This window comes from Dipodomys spectabilis, unplaced genomic scaffold (assembly GCF_019054845.1).
Source record: "Dipodomys spectabilis isolate Male_0828 unplaced genomic scaffold, ASM1905484v1 ptg000173l, whole genome shotgun sequence".
Classification (NCBI taxonomy): domain Eukaryota; kingdom Metazoa; phylum Chordata; class Mammalia; order Rodentia; family Heteromyidae; genus Dipodomys; species Dipodomys spectabilis.
In genome coordinates this window covers 7714561-7735175 of record NW_024870850.1, presented here as the reverse complement: position 1 = coordinate 7735175, position 20615 = coordinate 7714561, and the positions used below count along the sequence as shown (strand labels likewise).

The 20615-nt window shown below is 42.0% G+C and overlaps 1 protein-coding gene and 1 non-coding gene across 2 annotated transcripts; both read right to left on the bottom strand.

Annotated features, from left to right (window-relative positions):
- Nucleotides 1–1828: 1828 nt before the first annotated feature.
- LOC122119587 (vomeronasal type-2 receptor 116-like) lies at nucleotides 1829–10345 on the bottom strand. Its single transcript, XM_042693601.1, has 6 exons — nucleotides 10260–10345; nucleotides 9709–9997; nucleotides 8517–9326; nucleotides 6048–6275; nucleotides 4925–5048; nucleotides 1829–2748 (listed from the first exon to the last, which is right to left on the bottom strand). Exons 1-6 carry the CDS (start codon nucleotides 10343–10345, stop codon nucleotides 1829–1831), a joined length of 2457 nt encoding a protein of 818 aa, XP_042549535.1.
- Nucleotides 10346–20068: 9723 nt separating this feature from the next.
- LOC122119990 lies at nucleotides 20069–20154 on the bottom strand. The gene has a single exon (XR_006149612.1). It is a non-coding gene; the product is annotated as a small nucleolar RNA SNORD35 (small nucleolar RNA).
- Nucleotides 20155–20615: the final 461 nt, after the last annotated feature.

Sequence of the window (20615 nt, the reverse complement as noted above, 5' to 3'; positions counted from 1 at the left end):
TAAAAATTATTTCACTACTTGTGGGAATGCTACAGTTCCCTATGTTTTATACATTCCTATAGTTGTGTTTTGTTTCCAGAATGGGTAACCAAAAATTTTTTTCTTTCTACCTATACAGTACTGGCTCTGATCCTGTTAAGGTCTTCCCCAAATTACAATACCTGTATTATTCTAAATTCTTTCTGAGTACTGCAGAGGGACTATCACAATCATATTGAAGGTCTGGACCTCAGTTACCAAAACAGCATGAATGTCAGGGTGCTGGTGCCTCATGCCTGTGATCCTAGCTACTCAGGATGCTGATATCAGAGGCTTGGCGTTCAAAGCCATCCCAGGCAGGGAATTCCATAAAACTCTTTTCTCCAATGGACCACTGAAAACCAGAAGTGGCAATCATTGAATGAGCACCTATGCAGAACAGTTAGGGCTGGGAAGGTGGCTAGGTGGTAGAGCAGTTGCCTTGGATGCATGAGGCCCTGGGTTCGATTCCTCAGCACCACATAAGCAAAAAAAAAAAAAGCTGGAAGTGGCGCTGTGGCTCAAGTGGGAGAGTGCTAGCCTTGAGCTGAAGAGCTGAGGGACACCGCCCAAGCCCAGAGTTAAGGTCCCACGACCAGACCCAAAAACAAAACAAAACAAAACAAAAAAACAGAACAGTGAGCATTCTCTTGTTTGAGCCATTGTAAGTGGGATAATCTGTTTGGCTTCCAGACATTTCTGTCTCTGTGCAGATGCTTTTGTTTTCCATCCATGGCCCAGCAGAATTAGAGACAGCACTATGTCTGTCTCTGTCATGCATGTGTGGCTGACGTCACTCCACTGAGTCACAGCTACAGCATTGAATAACATCAAGATCTTTGGACTCAAAGACATGTGCTTGTTTGTCCATTGGACTCTTCTTGGCTGTACAATGTGGTGGTGGCCTGACAATATTCCTACTTCAAGCTCCTCAACACTTTGATTTCTGAGGGACTCTTCTGAATCATTCTTGTTCCCATACAATTGTAAAGATCATTGAGAGTTTTGAAGTCTGAACATGTCTGATGTTTTTGTCCTCACTTGGGGAGCTTTTTCTCTTCTTACAAATGATTCTATTTCTCCATCCATTAATATTAATGATTCTAAGGGACTGGGATGACAAGGCTCTGCTTGGCCAATTGTGTACTCTTTATTTTTGGATTTCAATAAGAAATAATGACCAATAAGCAAACTATTGCTGCAGCTGCTCATTTGGACAACTGTAGCTGTTTTGGTGCACTCGTGTTTCTTCCCTAAAAAATACATTCATAGATTCCTATTGGAAACTGCAACAGATTAACATCCTGCTCTAAAATTCTTAAAGAAAGAAGAGAGAGAATGAGAGATTTTCCAGTAAAATACACTCAGTAATATAGCAAAATAGAAAATATGTGAAAAGAAATATACAGCGAGGTCAGAGAATGGACTTGAGTTACCATAATGAAAGCATGGAAATGTTAACAGCGTAACTTCCTATACTAGTAGCTTAGCAATATAGTGATATTGAATCAGTGATATAGGATAGGTAGGAAAATGATTGAGACAGGAAAGAGAAAGGAAAAAGCACAGTAGATAATGTACTCATCAGGAAGTATAATAGCATAAAGGACAGATTACACTGGAGGAATCATAAAATATCCAAGTTAGAATGCAAATTTAGGAGGTCTTGTTGGGCATGTGCTATGTCTTTAACATAACAGAGAAATGAATAAGAGTAACTTGTTTGTTCAAAGAAGTCCTCACATTAAACTAAAATGTGATACAGATTGATCTCAGAGCCTCTAAACTCTAGGCAACATCTATGTTTATCTTAATGTTTGTTTCTTTCACAACGTGATCTCTCCCTGAACCTGGAGAAAGAATTTCTCTCAGGTCTTATCAGGATGATGTAGCACTTGGGGACAAAGATGCAGCCTAGGAGACCTGCACTGGAGGCCAAAATGGAGAAGACCTCCACGGCCACCATGGCCTTCCCCTTGGTGCTGTGGTAGACAGGCAGGAAGGTGAGCCACACACTGCAGAACACCAGCATGCTGAAGGTCAGGAACTTGGCCTCATTGAAGGTGTCAGGCAGGTTTCTGGCTAGAAAAGCTACAGTGAAGCTGGCCAGGGCCAGAGAGCCAAGGTATCCCAGGACACAGTAGAAGGCAGTGAGAGAGCCCATGTTGCACAGGATGATGATGTAGCCATGTTCAGAGTGTGCATCTTTGTCCATAAAGGGAGGAGAGATTCGCAGCCAGAGGCCACAGAGGGTCACCTGGATGAGAGTGCAGGTGGAGATGAGGACGTTAGGAACCCAGAACAGCAGCCACTGCCTCGTGCTTCTCCCTGGAGCAGTGAGCGTGAAGGCCAGAACCACAGTGATGGTCTTGGCCAGGACTGTGGAGACAGCCACAGTGAAGACCACTGCGAATGTGGTGTGCTGTAGGATGCAGGAGGCTGTGTGGGGACGGCCAAGGAATAGCAAGGAGCAGAGGAAGCAGCAGATGAGGGAGATGAGCAGGATATAGCTGAGGGCCCAGTTATTGGCCTTGACAATGGGGGTGTCTTGGTGCTTGATAAACACCCCAAGAACAGCAGCTGTGAGTGCAGAGCAGCAAAGAGCTGTGCAAGTCAGAGCCATACCCAAGGGGTCTTCATAAGCCAGGAAGCCCTCAGTTTTCCTCAGGCAGTGATTTCTCTGGGTGTTGGCAAACTGATGATCTGCACACCTGACACACTGCTCCATGTCTGGTGAGGTGTGAAAATCACTATTAGTTTGTGTTCAGTATTTGTCTTTCCTCTCAACCCCCTTCATTCAAGTAGCTATCTCATTTCCCCTGATTCACCAGTTGACCTGTATTGAGTTCAATACCAATAGAGTAACTCTATATCAAAATGCTTTCACATCAAATCTTTCTCATATTTCTTCTTCTTTTCCTCCTCCTTTTTCTGTTTTTACGTTTATGTTTTCTTTTCTTTTCTCTTTCTTTCTTCCTTTCTCCCTTTCTTTTCTTTTCTTCCTTCCTTCCTTCCTTCCTTCCTTCCTTCCTTCCTTCCTTCCTTCCTTCCTTCCTTCCTTCCTTTCTTTCTTTCTTCATTTCTTCCTTCCTTCCTTCCTTCCTTTCCTTCCTTCCTTTCCTCTCTCCCTCCCTCCCTCCCTCTTTCTCTCCCTCCCTCCTTCCTTCTCTAGCTCCTTCCTTCCTTCCATCTGTCTGTCTTTCCTCCAGTGCTTGAACTATGGCCATGGTTTGTTTTCCAGAGTATTCATGCTCAAAACTACCACTCTACCACTTGAGGCACAGCTCAAATTACAGCTTTTTGAGTGCTTAATGCCGAGAAAGAATCTTACTAAGTTTCCTATACATCATTTCATCGAAGCTCCATCCTCAAATCTCAACTGCCTGAATCACTTGGATTACAGGTGTAACATATAATTACATATATGTAATTATATGTAATGCAGCACATATAATTATGTACTGCATTCTTGACAGGTCATACCACTCTGGCTCTCTGCTACTCACTCAAGACATAATGGAGAATAGAGACTCAGCCAAACCACTTCACTTTGTACAAGAGGACCTAATCCAAACCTCAATCTCCTCATTACACTAAACACAAACTTTTTGAGCATTTGATCTCTATCAAGAACAGTGATCCTCCACTGATAAGATAAGGTCTGGGAAAGATCAGCTGGAGAAGGGAGAAAAGAACTGAAATGGAGATGATAAACTACTTCTGAATCATTTATACTTGAAAAATTGCTAGTCAACCCAGTGCCAGTGTCAGACATGGAGTGATCATAACAAAGCCCCTTGTATTATTAGTGGATGCTAAATAGAAAATAAAATTTAATTAGAAATGAGCAGCAATAGGCACGCAGAAATGAAAGGCTGTGTTAGATCCACAATTCCATGATGATTTGCCTATCATTTCAAAGATCAATAACTGGTCCTTGATATTTACTTTTTTCAGTCTTTAGCTCTTATTTTCTCCATTTCTCCCTTGTTTATTAAATATATGTTTTTATTGAAAAGATTCTGTACAAAGTGGTTACAGTTACATGATTAAGGTAATGAGTACTTTTCCTATCGAGCATTGTTCCCCCTTTTTCATGTTTTTTTTTAATTGGAAAAATACTGTACAGAGTAGTTACAATTATATGAGTAAGTAAAGTGTACATTTCCTATCTAGCATTGTTGCCTCCACCTTTGTTTTTCCCTTACCATCACTTCCTTGTCCACCTCCCCAAGTACTCCCCTGACAATTGCAAAGTTGTAAAGTTCTTTTTCAATATAGTGTATTGAACATCTCCTGGCTAAAATAGGTCAACCTGTATCCTTATTTAAGCAGTTTGTTTCTTCCTTGCCCTCCCCAAATTAGGAAAATGTACATACAAGATGCAGGGCAACAGAATCCAACACATTGAAAACAGGGGTTATTCCATGTGGGTGGAACATACCAAAGAAACAAAAAGTCACATGGTCATTATGAATACATTAAAAAAGAAAGAAAAAACCACTTGTGTTCCTGTCTTGGCGTTCCATTCACTTAACTTCAACTTATATCGTAATAAGTACATAGCTTTTGACCTTTTCTGCTTGTCCTAGACATATAGTAGTTATTACAAAAAATGGAAACAATGGGTAAACATTTTCTTTAAATACAAAAAATGCAATTGAGGAGAGGGGAACATGGGTATTCTCAAGATGAAGCCTGTAATAGATTAGAAAATACAACCAGAGACTTAAGGGAGGGGCAGTGGGTGTTTCTTCTAAGGAGAAGTACGGTTAACGGTAGCCCTGGAACTCTGCATGAAGGTGCATGTGTGTTCCTGCCATGTTACTATAGATCACTCCACTGGCTTGGATGGACTGAAAGTTAGGAAGGAGAGATGGGGAATTTCTCTAAATAACAGACTCACCTGTCTCATTAGAAATCTCATTCTCTGGGCAAGGAGTGCAATCAAAGCAACAGGTAGCATTTCCCTCCAGAGAGGCCTTCCTGAATCCAGGACCACAGCTCTCACTGCACACAGACTGAGGAGTCTGAGAATATTCAGATGAAAGTTAGTGACCATTTATCCTTTTACCTGACATCTGAGACACTCCAGCGATTTAGGGGAAATGATCATCAAAACACATAATCTTTATATGCACACACCAAATGAATTTTCTGAACCTTCTTACATTTTCATCTGACATGCGCTGAAGAATATGTGGGGCCTCAACACCCAGCACTCATACTATGGGGAAGTCATGGAGCCTTGAAGTGTTGGATGTTAATTCTACGAAATTAGGAAATGGGAGTAAATCCTGCATCCTATTCTTGAATTCAGGTGATATGTTTACAGATAAAGAAAAGCATGAGAGGAAGATCACTCAGGGAAATTTGAAACCCACACTCTAAAGCATGGCTAATTGCTTTGGGGGTGCTGCTCTACCCAGCGCCATTCACATCTCTCTTGGCTTCCTAGCTGTCACAAAGTGGGTGTATTATACTGGCAGATACTCCTTTCATTACATCCTGTCTCACTAGACTAAGAAGTAGCAATCTATCCAACCATGCTCTGAAATCTCCAGGCAGAAGCAAAGCAAGCCCTTCTGCCTTCTCATTTGATTCCCTCAGATATTTTGTCACAGTGCTGGAATGATGATTCACAGGTGTCATTTAACTTTTATGATATTCACTACACAAACATAGAACAATAGAACAACATATTGGTCATGATATGTTCCCATGTTCCCTCCATGAATCTGTTAGTAAGAAACTTCCAGAAACAGAAAGTTTTGAAATGTACACCACTGAGCCATAGTTTTATTAAACAAACTTTAAAACAGGATAAGCTTATTGCTCATTTATACATAGATCATTCAATTATGGTTAGAAATGACTGACCCGGGGGAGAAATAAGGATGTGGTGACATTGTCTACAAGCATTGTGATCATAATCTGACTTAGGAAATTGTAAGGTCTTTCTACAACTACTTCCTTATAACAATACATTTTTTTAAAAGGAGAGAGTAACAAAAGTAGAAATGACCCACCTTGGTAATTCCTATGGGCCACTCTATCAGATTTTCAAACAAAACCAGTTGTTGACCTTGTGGCCTAGATGGAGAAAACTTGCCAACTTTCACCTTTTGTCCCAGACCTTCTGGAAAATTCCAAAAGCTCAGAATGTCATACTCTGCCTCCAATTTCCTTTCCTCATTCAAAACCACTTGGTCTCCAACAGGATTGGTAAATTGGATCTTCTTCAAAAAGGGATTCAGCTAAAAGAGACACATTACAGTATGGTGAAGTGCTTCCCAGTGTTATCACAGAACCCCAGAACAGTGGATTACTTTTCATTCCCATCCTCTGATTCACACACACCACAGGAATCCAACCAACTGTATCAAATGCAGGCCCACAGCAGAGTAAAGTGTTTCCAAGTTCTAAAACCTGGGTATCCAGGATAGGATGCAGAAACTAAATTTCAAGGGAATGAAACTCAGCCACATCTAACAAAATAATTAGTTATCATGTGATAGAACTCAACAGACTCTCTAAAGTGCATTCCAATCACTTATTTTGTGATTCTGATCACAGAATCAGTATGAAATATAGGTAAATAATAAACTAAGTAGAATCATAGAATATTTTTGACAACTATGAAAGATTACCTTAAGCAAGACTGAGTTCACTGCATGTGTGTGTGTGTGTGTGTGTGTGTGTGTGTGTGTGTGTGTGTGTGTGGGTGTGGGTGTGGGTGTGTGTGTGTGTGTGTGTGTGTGTGTGTGTGTGTGTATGCCTGCCCTGTGGTGTCACCTCACAGCTTAGGACTCAACTTTTTTTTTTGTTCTTTTCAAAGTAATCATTTTGTCCATTGAACCACAGCTCCCCATCTGGCTTTTTGGTGATTAATTGTAGTCACGAGTGAGCCACAGGTGTGAGCCACTTGTCTAGGCAATATTAGGTTTTCAAGAACTAGTCACCCTTAGAGAAGATCTTCACTAGCCATACAACAGACAAGGATATCTTACCTAAAATATACTTGGAACTCAAAAAATTAAATGCCCCAACAACAAATCCTCAAAGAAACAACTGTCCAATAAATGATTGGGCTAAAGACTTAAAGAGAAACTTCTCTGAAGAAGAAAGAAGGATGGCCAATAGACACATGAAGAAATGCTCAACCTCCCTAGCCATAAAAGAAATGCAAATCAAAACAACATTGAGATACCACCTCACTCCAGTTAGAATGGCTAAAATCAAGAACTCTAATAACAACAGATGCTGAAGGGGATGTGGACAGAAGGGAACCTTACTGCATTGTTGGTGGGAGTGTAAACATGTTCACCCACTTTGGAAAGTAGTATGGAGGTTCCTCAAAAGACTCCACATAGAGCTCCCCTATGAGCCAGCAGTCCCACTTTTGGGCATTTACCCAAATGTTTACAAACAAGACCACACTAAAGCTACTAGCATGACTCTATTTATTGCAGCATTATTTACTATAGCTAATCTATGGAACCAACCCAGATGCCCCTCAGCAGATGAATGGATCAAGAAAATGTATTATATATACAAAATGGAACTCTATGCCTCCATCAGAAAGAATGACATTGTCCAATTTGTTAGGAAATGGAAAGGCTTGGAAAAAATTATATTAAGTGAAGTAAGCCAGGCCCAAAGACACATAGGTCCCATGGTTTCCCTTATTTGCAATAGCTAGTATATGTCTGAGTCAAGCAGAAAAGGTCAGATAAGGTGATGTTAGGGAAATGAATCCTAAGATATGTGTTCAAATGTTTTTTTTTTTCCTTCATGTGATTGTTTCTAGCACATTTATAACATTATTTCTTTGTTTCTTTGTATGTCCCTCCCCCACAGTATAACCCCTACTTTCACTGTATTTGATGTCGGTATAATTTGTGGTGGGAAAGGGGAAAAATAAATCGTTTAAGTCGGGATATAAGTGGACCCATTGCAACAATGAAATGTACAAGTGGTTATGTCTAAAATGAACTTCAAGGCTTTGATGCAGGGGTGGGAGCTGGGGGGAGCCCGGGTGGATTGGGTGGGGAGGGCGGGGGGAGGATGGGAAGGGATGGGAAGGGGAAAAAAGGAGGAGGCTACAATGCTTTATAAGAAATGTACTCATTATCTTCCCCATGTAATTGTAACCCCTCTGTACAGTATTTTCACAATAAAAAAGAACTAGTCACCCTTAATCTGTTATTTTAAAAAGGTACAAGGAGAATTTGAATATATCCTATTGAAAAGGGGACGGCTTTTTCCACGCATAGTAAGGATGGGGACAGAAGACACAGCACTTCCTTGTCACTGATGCAGCGTTCTTCAAGAACATTGTCTTCATAGCTTTTTCGCCGCTTCATGGAGAGTACAACAGGCCCAGACTCTCTTGTATTTGCCAAAATGGTGCCAGACAACCTAGTTGCATCTGCTATGAAAGCTTATATAGAAGTTCTGCATGCCTAGAGTAGGTCACTCAAAAGCAAAGCCATTACCTGTGAAGAGAGAAATTCCCTGGGTTGCCCATTGTGTACTCTTGGCTCTTCCATGTAATGAAGAAACATCTGGTGGAGGGCATGGGCCACAGCATGCACAGCATTGTAGATGTTGTAACTCTCATCTGACATGGTCATGTCAAAAATGTGCCTCAGCAACCAATGCAGTGTGGCATTGTATGAACAGTGCCCCAAGTCTCTGCAGTCAGACTTAATCAGAAGGCTATAAACAGACTGAATCCATGACCTGGGAAGGGAGTTATTTGCTGAGTTCTTGGAGAAGGTCTCTGTCAGAATAAAATTGGTGAACCCAGCAGTGTTTCTATGATGGTGAGAGAAGATAAGAGGTGCATGGAAAGAGTCAATCAGAAAATGTCTTTTAGCAATAGTCACATCATCATAGGGTGAGTTCAGGACCCAGACTTTGCCTGTAATTAAAAAGTGCCTACATTTAAGAATAAAGCTTAGTAGAAATTTACTGTCCCCATAAATGATAATCACATTGGTTGATAAGTCCATTAGCTGGTGCTGCACCAATAGATCATTTGATAAATCTGAAAGGACAAGGTAAGGGATCATGTTCTCAAAGGCAAAGCAGACTCTACTCTTGCTCATCTCTTCCCTCAATTCTGAGAGGAACCACATTCCATAATTGTCTTCCGTAATGAATAGTCCCACCCAGTTCCAGCTGAAATGAAGCATCAAGGAGACCATGGCCAGGGCTAGACCTGAGTCCTTGGCAGCCATCTGATAGACAGTACTAAACTTTCCATGGTCACTCAGGAGAGGATCAAAAGTCCCAAAGGTGAACTACAAGGAACAAATGGAAACAACATCAGGAAGAGTATGGTCATAGGCAAATCCAGGCCTGATGTGAACGACACAACAACTGGTAGTACAGTGGTGGAAACAAAAGTTAGCTTATCCCATTTGCAAAGTCATCTCCCATGTTCTGAACTCTTTGTCGACATGTACAGATAAGGCTCAGAGTTTTGGGTCATCTTTTCCTCTCTTAACAACCCTTCCTTTTATTTGCAGCAATGAAAATGTGTATGTCCCACCCACTTTTGGAGGCTTCTCCCTGTGAGATTATGCATTTGTAAGGGTTTGTGATACCACATCCTCTTCAGCCTGTTGAGGGCAGAGTCACTGTGGATATGGCTTCACATCTGCTCACCTCTCCCAGCCTCACCTGTGGAAGTTTGTAGAGGCCCAGCAGTGTCCCTATAGGGACAACTGTGCTTGAGGTTCCTGTGAGTGCTGCTATAGCTTTGCTGTCTCTTCTGCAGGTGTAATTAGGGATGTTTTTATTCTTCCCAGACAGCCAGGTGAGTGGATCCTCTAACAGATCAGTACCTGAGTAATGTGCAGTATAGATCTCAAACCCCAGAGTCATGTTGGGTAGCAGATCGGGATTCTTGTTGATCTCCTCCACAGCCAGCAGCAGGGGGAGAAGCAATTGGTATTTCTTTAAGTTGATCCTGCACAGAAATCACAAAATTTGGGTAGGTATACAAGTTTTACAAATGAATAACTACAAATCTCATGACTTTGTTGAATCAAATGCTTATTTGTACATGCAGTAATATGTGTAGATCCAAAGGGATGGCATTCCAATTTGGAGTATAAGAAAAGTTTTTAGAATTGGGAGATTCCTGAACAGGTGTTGATCAGCATACATGAGATGACTATTCTTCTGAGATTTCAGAGAGAAAGAGAGGGTGGGGGGAGTTGGCAACTGACCTTTCCTCTCTGCCCCGTATGGATCTGTGAAAAACACTGCTGTCTACTGTGACATAGGAGCAGGCCCAGCTCACATCCCAAATCATTTAGTACCTTAAATTAGCTGTGCATATGGAAAAAATCTTAAGAAATCCAATTCCAATTGGGAGCAGATTGTCCACCTGAGTTTAACCAGTATGAACAGAGAGGCAGGGCCTGCTGTGTTAGGAGTAAATAGGAAAGCAGGCTGTTTTGTGTCTGTGCTCACTTGCCACACATTTGCCAATGGTGCATCCTTCTGCAAAGAAGTGAATCTTGCCTTGTGAGGAAAGTAAAGAAATCACAGAAGTACAAAATCCATTTGATGTGGTAGAGGCACACTAAGCTGACTGAGAGAATGTCATCATTCAAGGGGATTCCCAAGAAGCAGAGCAAGATGGCAGCCCAGGAAGCTAGAACATGAAGATTGCCTCACCCAACAAAGAACAGATGAGAGTCAGGGAGTGTGGACTGGAAGATACTTCTCTAGTAGAACAAACAACAGAAAAGGATGTGTGAGAAAAGGGAGAAGAATCCATCTCCATGTTCCTCCCTATTACCAGCCCTAGTAGCTCATTATGGAGAGAAACCCTCCTACATTGCAGGGATTAGAGAATTAAAGTTAAACCTCAGCACCATCCCCATACACTGAGACCAGTGCTGGGGATGTGCTTATGGTCTGTACTCTTGGGTCAGGACCTTTAGATTGTGCCTCTAGAACTGGTTTAGGACAGAGAAGGAAGTCACTGCCACAACCTCCCTCCTCCAATCTTGTGAACGACAGCAGGTATGGGATACAACCTCCTAGTGAGCAGGGCAGAATATTGGGTCAGAGTTGTTCTTAGAACCCTTTGTCAGGCATGTGATGGTCGGACCAATAATCCAGAATAAACTAGAGGCACTGTTTGGTGCTAGCACCACAGCTTCCATTAGAATCTTTCAGGACGTTTTGGAAGGTCACTGAGGCAGAAAAACATGCCATTTCCATCAGTTTCCACCATGGGTGGAGTAGGCTGACACCTGTCTTCTGGCTTAGCCTTAAGAAGCCACTGTGGCTATGTGACTCTGTTGTCATCTGGCTCAGTCCAGCCTCGTTGCACAGTAAATAATTTCAGGGACCACTGCCCTAGAAGGACAGTGCTCAAGATGGCACCAGGCAGAAACTGAAGTTTCTCTAGGAATCCAGTGTGCATTGGTCTTCAGCAGCATAAGCTAGAGTGTGGCTTTAGGGTATCCACATGACAGTTTGGGCTTTGGGGATGCTAGATAGCCTGAGTAGATGGTGGTGTTCACCAAGATGGTCCTGGGGCTTGCTTCTTTTTTTGGTTGGTTGTGGGGCTTGAACTCTAGGCCTGGGATCTGACCCTAAAATCTTCAGCTTAAGACTAGCTCTCCAGTACTTGAGGCACAACGCCACTTCTGGCTTTCTTTTGTTTTACTGGAGATAAAAGTCTCACAGACATTTCTGCTTGGGCTGGCATTGAACCCCAGTACTCAGCTCTCAGCCTCCTAAGTAGCTAGAATTGTAGGCGTCAGCCACCTATGCCCAGCTTGTGGCTTCCTTTACAAAACTTACCATGCTGCTGTAGCATTGCATGGTTCTCCATCCCAATTATAATAGGTAAGACAGGGAAGTAAGATGGTGATATTTTCCCATAGCTTATTGTGGGCTAGGGAATAGCACTAGAACTGTGCCATGACCATATAGCCAGGACAGCCTCTGGCAGACTCTGTAATCACCTCAATACCTGAGAAAGTCATGTACCACCAGACAATCTGAATTCTATATTAGCTATCACTAAATGTTTATTGTTGTGGGCAACTTGGCTAATGAGCACACCTCTACCACATTCAATCTGAGTCAATCTTAGTACTCACTCAGGACTATATTGGTCTTGATATCAGTGGACTGAGGATGCTGTATTCAGGCAGGATAGACTGAGGAAAATGAGGCATGGTTAATGCCAGCTTAAAGCTTGTCCATCTACTTCCCTTAATATTAAGGTAATTAAGTCATTTAGGGGAAAATGGAGAAGAATAGATTAGTAAAAAAATGAGGTATGGGAAGCTCACAGCAAACAGAGAGCTATTCATCCATCTACATAACTTAAGATTAAGGGACCAAAGTCATTCACAAAAAGAAGCTAGATAAATTAAGGAAACAAATGAGTCCTAGAGAAGGCAACTCAGTAACATGTGATTTAGAAACACAGGGCTACCGTCTTTACTTCAAAGAGAGGCAACAAATTGCATTGCTTCTTGAGAGATACATTTCTCATCATATGAATTAGCAGTTGTCTTGCAGGGCAAATGCCTTCCCCCTAAGACGCTCCCCCAAAACTTAAGCAACGTCCTATGCCAAATATAGACAACAGTACACCTTCCTTCCCTCAAGGATAATCATCTGGAAAGGATGGTCAAAACATGCAGAAACTCAGAAAGTGTAGCACCAGGAATGATTAGAGCAAAGATGACAAATCTATGTTTGTGTAACTTTTAAGTCAGACCTCATGCCTTTACCATCTGAATACCCCTGGCAGCCCAAGAGCTGTGTGTCTCTCCTCAGTTAGAGTGTCTCTTTGCCCTTCTGTTTCCTGTTTGTCTACCTGCTTCTTTGTTTGCTGCCTTACTCAAGAAAGCTCTGCCACATTTTCTTACTGTTGTGACTTGTCTAGAATTTCTTCTTCTGTGATCAAAGTCCAGGATCCCAAGTCCCTACTTTTAGAGAGAAACTTCATTAACTGTCATCTGTTTTGGTGACCCTGCTGTTTGGTATTCCAGGTGTAATAGAGTTCTGGAGGCCACAGCTGTGTCTAACGCCTGTTCCAGCACACAGATCTTGCTATTGCTAGGCAGAATCCACGCACAAGGCCATTCCCTGTGGATGAGGCATATGGGCCCCCTGTGTACCCAGCAGAAGGCATATTTGGACCCAAGACTCATTGAGGTTCTAGTGAGGTTTTTAGAACCACAGAGTATTTGTCACCAAAATTGCCTTTAGTTTTCTCTGGTATTGAAGTGGTTGACCACCTCACAGCTGACTTCTCACAGGCTCTGGGCTCCCTCTAGTGTTGACATTGTGGAAGTCACTACAGACTCAGGAACACTGAAGCCTGCCTGGAATTTCCGGAAAGACAGGCACAAAACCAGACCAGTCAGACTGGTATAATTCGGAGAAATTTGAAAGGCCAGATGGTATCACATGCCAATATGAATCAAGAATGTTCCAGAGTGATGAGTTCTCCTAGCTTTCAATATAATCATTTTAGGGAAATTCTCATAGAGAGAATCTGAACTCTCATGGATGTTTGCGGATGTCATTGTGTACAATGTAACTGAGGCTTGACATCTAGAATATCAGTAATACTAAATACGAATTGGGAACTGGTGGCTCAGGCCTGCAGTTATAACTACTAAGGAGGGTGATATAGGAGAATTATGTTTTGTAGTCACTTTGGGCAGGAATGTCTGTGACATTCTTTATGTGCAAGCACCTCCACAGAAACTGGTGCAGAGCTGTAGGTCAAGTGGTAGAGTGTCAGCCATGACAGAAAAAATGCTAAGGGACAGCCATCAGGACTTGAGATGATGCCTGAGTGCTAGAGTGTATGTGAACATGCAACATGCACACACACACACACACACACACACACACACACACACACACACACAGCTCATTTGAGAATGGACAGAGAAGAAGATAGTCTGACATCTCCCACCTCCCATGGGGTACGTTTCTAATGCTGGGTTTACATATGAACCCCATCTTTCTCACTCACTTCCTCACCAGGTTCAATTGGCTTCAATATCCCTCACATACCTCTCATTTAATAAAGTATTCCTCTCCTAAAACAACACCAAACATGGTGTTTCCACACAACTTGTCTGAGAGGATTCATCCATGACTTCCCTACTTTACAGAGAATTCTATAGCTCTGAAAGTAGTGAGCTCATCTGGGTCAAATGCATGAATGAAAGTGTGTATAAAATATATGAAAAAGCCAGGCACCTTTTCTCACGCCTGTATTCGAATCTACTCAGGAAGCTGAGATCTGAGGATCAGGGTTCAAAGTCAGCCAGGGAAGAAGTGTCCATGAGATTCTTATCACCAATAAACCACTAAAACATTGGAAAGGGGACTTTTCGCCAGCAATCCAGCACTTGTCTTAAGCTGAGTAGCACAGGCACAGCATCCAAGCCTTGAGTTCAAGACCCATTACTGACAATATATATGAAAAAAAAATTCAAATCTAGTTTAGGAAGTTATGAGCAGGGAAATATAAATAAGCCTGGAAACATGTTGGAGAACAAGGAATGGAAACAGAGTTTCTGGGAATGACATAGGAGACAGGCCAAGACATGGATAGCAGGACAGAAGCTTATTTACATTAATTAAGGGGAAAAAAGTCAAATATGTCATGCATCTCTTATTACTGATCTGTCCAGCAGGTCCCCATTCCCAGAGCTTTGCTTACATGAAATAACCGAAGAAGCAGAAACTGCATATCTATCCTAAGAAACATTGCCCTGAAGGAGGTCCAAAAAGTTTTGAAAAAGTATAAATAACAGTATGGATTGAAGATTCCCTATCCTTTGTCCTATGGATGGGGACATTGCTCATTAGTGTCCGTATGGACTCTTAGTCACCCCAGTGACCCTGAGTAACAGTGATGAGTGGAGGAGTCACAGTGATGGTGGGGTGGTCGGGATATCTCTGGAAAGGGGAGTGGAATGGAAGACAGACAGAAAACTCTGTTCCCTTGGAAGAAAGAAAAATATTCATTGGGAACACCTGAAATGAAGTAGAGCTGTTGTAGTGAGGGCAGTGTAGAAGATGCAGAGCACATCAATGATTGTGTCCAAACTTCCCCCACATCTGACTGTAACTCAAAGAGAAAATTCAAAATTTAAGAAAATCCAAGAAATCACTTACGGAATGTTCTGTTGCTGCAGGATAGGGGCATTCAAGCCGTGAACGACAAATTCCCAAGAATAGAGGGGGTAAAATCCAGCAATGACCACATCTCCCCTGCTGCATGCCACAGATTTCTCTGTGCAAATGCATCTGCCATCTTCAGAGAAAGTGATCAGGAGAGGATGCTGGAGGAGAAGCAGTGTCAGAGCCACAGGGAACATTGCTGCTGCTTTGACATGGAGCTGTGTTTCTGGATGCAGACTGTGCCTGCAGCGTCAGGTGGGCTTCTAAATGGATCTTCAGTTTTTGTGGCTTCTTGATACATGGAAGGCCTCCACGGTCCTAGAGGAATACAGAGCCCGTTCTGCCCTCTGGCTCTGCATCTGAGGCCCAGCTTCAAGGTCAAAACAGAAGTTACAAAACATGTGTACCATCTTCCTCTCCACACCATCAGGACCATGATTTCATCCAAGACTGTAGATAATGAAACTCCAGGGATCGATTCCTTCTTGTTGAGTTGTTCAAAAACTTGTGTAAAAGCAAAAAGTTGAAAACAAAAGAAGCACAACGAATCAAGGGTTACTAGGGATCATGGGAATGGATGACAGCAGAGGATGCCATGTGAAGGTCAAATGATCATAGAGCACCATGTCCAGCAAAGGCACCGTCAAAGATGAGGATGGGCAGGCTCACAACCTAGGGAAAAGGGAGAAGTTTGATGAAATGACCCATTAAGGTTTTTATATCAACTGCACATGCACAAGAATCCAGAAGAGCTCAATGTATTTATTTACTGCTGCAGGTATTACCAACAGTGTCCTGGAATTCTACCATTACAGATCAATACTTCAAGGTCAATGCACTTATCCAATTAGACATTTGCCCTCTGAATCTTGAACTTTTTCAGTGCTTGCATGTTGTTGACCATCAGACTGCACCTATCAATATATTGACAGTCCATTGTTAGACAGAGATGTTCTATGATCTTTGACTTTATGGGAGCATAGCAGGCCTGCACACTGAGGATCCTGGTAGCTGTGGGTGTATGGATGGGTCTTGCTCTGCTGTGTCTCCATCATGTCCTGAGTGCTCTGGGAATTCTTGTTCCCACTTGGACAGCTGTGTGGTGCCAGCTCTGTCTATGTCTCCCTACCTGTCTTCTCTATTTTTTCCTTATACTAGAAGTAAAACCAAGGTCACAGCATAGGGTCCTGCTCTGCACAGATTTCACCATGGTGGCTGGTTCTGTGAACTGGCTGTATATATTTATGAGGAAGGTCTTGGCAAATGTAATTTGGAAAAGTAGGGATGCGAATGCTATTTGGTGATGGTAGCCAGCAAGAACTTGCAAGAACATCAGTGCTGAGCCGTAGCCTGACTTGAGTTTTTAGGTAGAAAACTTTGTTGCTTCTATACCTTGGATTATCGGTATGAGCCACCTGTGCCTGGCTCAGATGACAAACTTTTATCCCATTCTCCTCAACTATTACTCTAACAATTTTTGTTCAGTCTGCCCAAGAGAACAGGCTCTCCCCACTTCCTCTTCACTTGCCTGAAACCAGTAGTCACCTGACAATCACCCGACTGGGAGTCACCAAAGAACCCCTCAATCTGAGGTCACTTCCTCATCCACAGAGGTCACTTCCTGGCCCATCCTGGTCATACCTCTGTAGGACAGTGATAAGTTCCCCAGCCTCTGTGGTCACTTCCACATCCGCTGTGCTCCCCTTCTCTCCCTTTTTATTTTCCTCTTTTTCTTCTTCCTCTGTCTTCTCCAGGGGTCTCCATCTCCTGAGGGTGGCCAGTTTGCCTTTTCTGCCTGAACCATTTATCAGGCTTCCTTGCTGGAGAAGCTAACAATTTCTACTTCATTATCACTGATATCTTCTCTAGTACTCTAAGGCTTCTTCTCCCTACATTTCAAAAATAAGAGAAAACTTGGGGATCTGTGTTGCCTCTATCTAACTGAGTGCTTTCTTTCTGTATGTCTGTTTGTCTGTGTGTATTGTAAATGTGTTGTACAGAAGAGTTACCATTGTGTAAATCAGGTATTGAGTACATTTCTGTTTTTACAGTGTTACCCAGTTTTTCCCTCCCTTCCCCACCCACAGGTTGTATGCTTCATTTTTCAAACGGTGTCCAGTATATACCACTGCTGCATTTACCAGGGTGATTAACTGAACACGATGTTCTCCACTTCCTCCCATATTCCTGACTCAAACATATAATTGCATACTCAAGACTCCTAGTGTCTGTGTGACTCAATTTACTTTTTCCATTCATGTATTGATTGGAATGGAGCCTGGTTCTGTAACTCAGCTTCTAAGTAGTGTCATGTTAAACACTCATCATATGTAAACATAGACATAACAAACACCCATACTAGTGTGTGTGTAATATGTATGTAATATTATATCTTTTGTCATATTATATTACCAATGGTATTATAATATTCCTTTTGGCCATATCCCCATTAGTGTCTGTTATTATTAATTTTCTTGATAATTAATCAACTTATTTATTGCCAATTATTTTTATAATAAGCTCTATTTTATGAAACTCAAGAGGTACTCATCTTCTACTTACCTGAACATTTTGTGGGTATAAAAATTGAAGACGGGAAGTGGTGCTGTGACTGAAGTGGTAGAGTGCTAGCCTTGAGCTGAAGAGCTGAGGGACAATTCCAAGGCCCAGAGTTCAAGCTCCACAACCCACCAAAAAAATTGAAGACAGTTTTTGCTTCTGAAATCACTTTTTATCCAAATGAAACCAATTTGTTTCAGCAATTCACTTTCTCAAGACTTTCATTTACTAACTTCCCTTGGTCATGGGACTTGAACTCTAGGTCTAGGTGCTGTCCCTCAGTTTTCAGCTCAAGGAGAATGCTCTACCTCTTGAGCCACAGCACCGCTTTTGGTTTTCTGGTGGTTAATTGGAGATAAGAGTCCTATGGAGTTTCCTGCCTGGGCTGGCTTTGTACCCTGATTCTCAGATCTCAACCTCCTGAGTAGCTAGGATTACAGGTGTGAATCACTGGCATCTGGATTCCTTACTGAGTTTTTAAAAATTACATGTTTAATTAACTCTGAAAACATTTGATCTCAAAATGACATTTTTAAAGATGTAAAGTCGTAATCCTTAGACAAACTTGTTGTAAATTGATATTTCCCATTTGGTTTAAAGGGGGGAGAACAGGAGAATCACATGTAGACTGACATTGCATGAGGAGTCCAAACTTAACAAACTTGAGGGATCTCAGACCATCTCTTGGTGTTTTCAAAATGCAGCTGATTGCATCACTTTACATATCACTCTTGTAACTTTCTTCAGGTAATATTTGAAGGAAAGCAACTTTTAGTTAAAAACACTCATATATTGGCCTTTTGGTGTGTAAATAATTGAGCAATAAGAAGAAGAAGAAAAAGAAAAGAATTGAGCAATAGCTGGGAGCCAGTGGCTCAAACCCATAATCTTAGCTACTCAGGAGGCTGAGATTTGAGGATCATGGTTCAAAGCCAGCTGGGACAAAAAAACTTCATCAGACTCTTATCTCCAATAAACCACTCAGAAAACTGGGAGTGGTGCTATGGCTCAAGTAGTAGATTGCTTGCCTTGAGCTGAAAAACTTAGGGACAGAGCCAAGGCTCAGAGTTCAAGCCCTATGACCGACAAAAAAAAAAGAATCGAGTAACATAAATTAGGTTTTACATTGAAGTAAATATCTAACTAAAGCCAGGAAAATTTAAACGTAATTTCTACTTTTTTTCTTTGTCCCTTAAAGGAACCCACAATGGGAAAAATATGTATGTAGAGCAAACTGCACGTTATCTATCTGACCCATATCTATAAGAAAGTAAAATCTCTGAACACACACTGCACCATTGTTTTATCAAAGGAATCCTGGGGGGTGGGGAAAGAAGCCAAATATGAGTTTGGATGAGTTAATATTGGCAAGAAGTGGCAAAATAAGAGAAGAAAAATAAGAAAACCATAAAACTCAAGGCAATATTCTTAGCTTTGGATGGTTTCAAAACCAGTTAGAAAATTTCTACCTTCTATCCCTTTGGCTGGTGGAAGCTACCAGTACATTGCCAGATCCTCCTGGGAACATACTCAGAGACTTTCGGATCACAGTACCCAGTCTGGTTGGTCCATGAGCCATTCACCACCTGTTAGTGCAGCAGTGCGGCTTCTGCCTCTGGGAGCTTCCAGATCCACCCCTACCAGGCCAACCAACCTAGGGTGCAGGCCTCACCGGGTGCATCAAGCGCTCCCCAGACATGATAAGCTATATGTCTGAGCTGCTTAGCCCCTTCACATGGTTTGGCACTTCTGGAGAAGATGGGCCTCAGGGTCCTGCTCTGGAAGGGGAAGGATACTACAGCATGCTGGAGCATGGGGCAGTGAGCATCATAGGAAGGAGACTTGGGCCCTGAGCATGAGGGGCTGCATGTGGCTAGGGTCTTGCTCATGTCTGAGGGTTTGTTCAGCAACACCAACTCGGGGCAGATCCTGAGCAGCAGGTCCAGGGAGCACGGGTGGGATCCATAGCCTATTCCTGCTATTCTGGTCCCTCTCCGGGTTGAGATGACTGATTTGCAACATATGGGCATCTCTTTTCTTTTTTTCCTGCTCAGGAAGATTTGGTTGGTTTTCTTTTTTTAAAAAAAATATGTTTTTTTTTTATTGTGAAAATACCGTACAGAGGAGTTGCAAATACATGAGCAAGGTAATGAGTACATTTCTTATCAAGCAGTTGCATCCTCCTTTGTTTCCCCTTCCCATCCCTGCACTCCCATCTTCCCACCCTCCATCTCCCTCAGGTGGTTGGTTTTCATTTAATATATTGGGTATTTTTTCTCTCTCAGCCTTTTATTTCCTAGTATCTGCTGAGCCTTTGGCATCATTGGCACTGCCCACAGTGGCATCCACAGACCATCATGAGAAAAGACATCACTTGCCTTAAAAAAAATTAAAGACAGGATTGATTGTTTTCAGAGTAGGTTGGTGGGAAGATAAGGGAAAAATTAATTTATGGAAAAAATCGTATGTGTGTGTATGTGTGTGTGTGTGTGTGTGTGTGTGTGTGTGTGTGTGTGTGTGTGTGTGTTTGCCAGCCCTGGAATTCAGGACTGAAACTCCTTTTCTTGGCTTTGTAATTCACAAGTGGCATTTTACCATTTGATATATACCTCCCATCCTATATTTTTACTTATAAGCTAAAGATGGAGTCTCATACACTTTTCTGTCCAGGCAAATTTTGAAGTGTGATCCTCAGATCTAAGCCTTCTAAAGTAGACATTGGTGTCTGACTTGAATAAATTACTTGTATAATATTAAAATTAATAATGAATTTAATAATAGACTTCCACAAAATGGAAAAAGTTAATACAGATGACTCAATGTTTTAGTCAGTACTTTAA

Coding starts and splice junctions, on each gene's coding strand:
- LOC122119587 (XM_042693601.1), bottom strand. CDS start 10,345: ATGATTTGGGATGTGAGCTGGGCCTGCTCCTATGTCACAGTAGACAGC. Junction 6,276..8,516: donor GGGAATTTCTCTCTTCACAG/GTAATGGCTTTG, acceptor TGTCTCTTTTAG/CTGAATCCCTTTTTGAAGAA. Junction 2,749..4,924: donor TGAGATTTCTAATGAGACAG/GTGAGTCTGTTA, acceptor ACACCTCACCAG/ACATGGAGCAGTGTGTCAGG.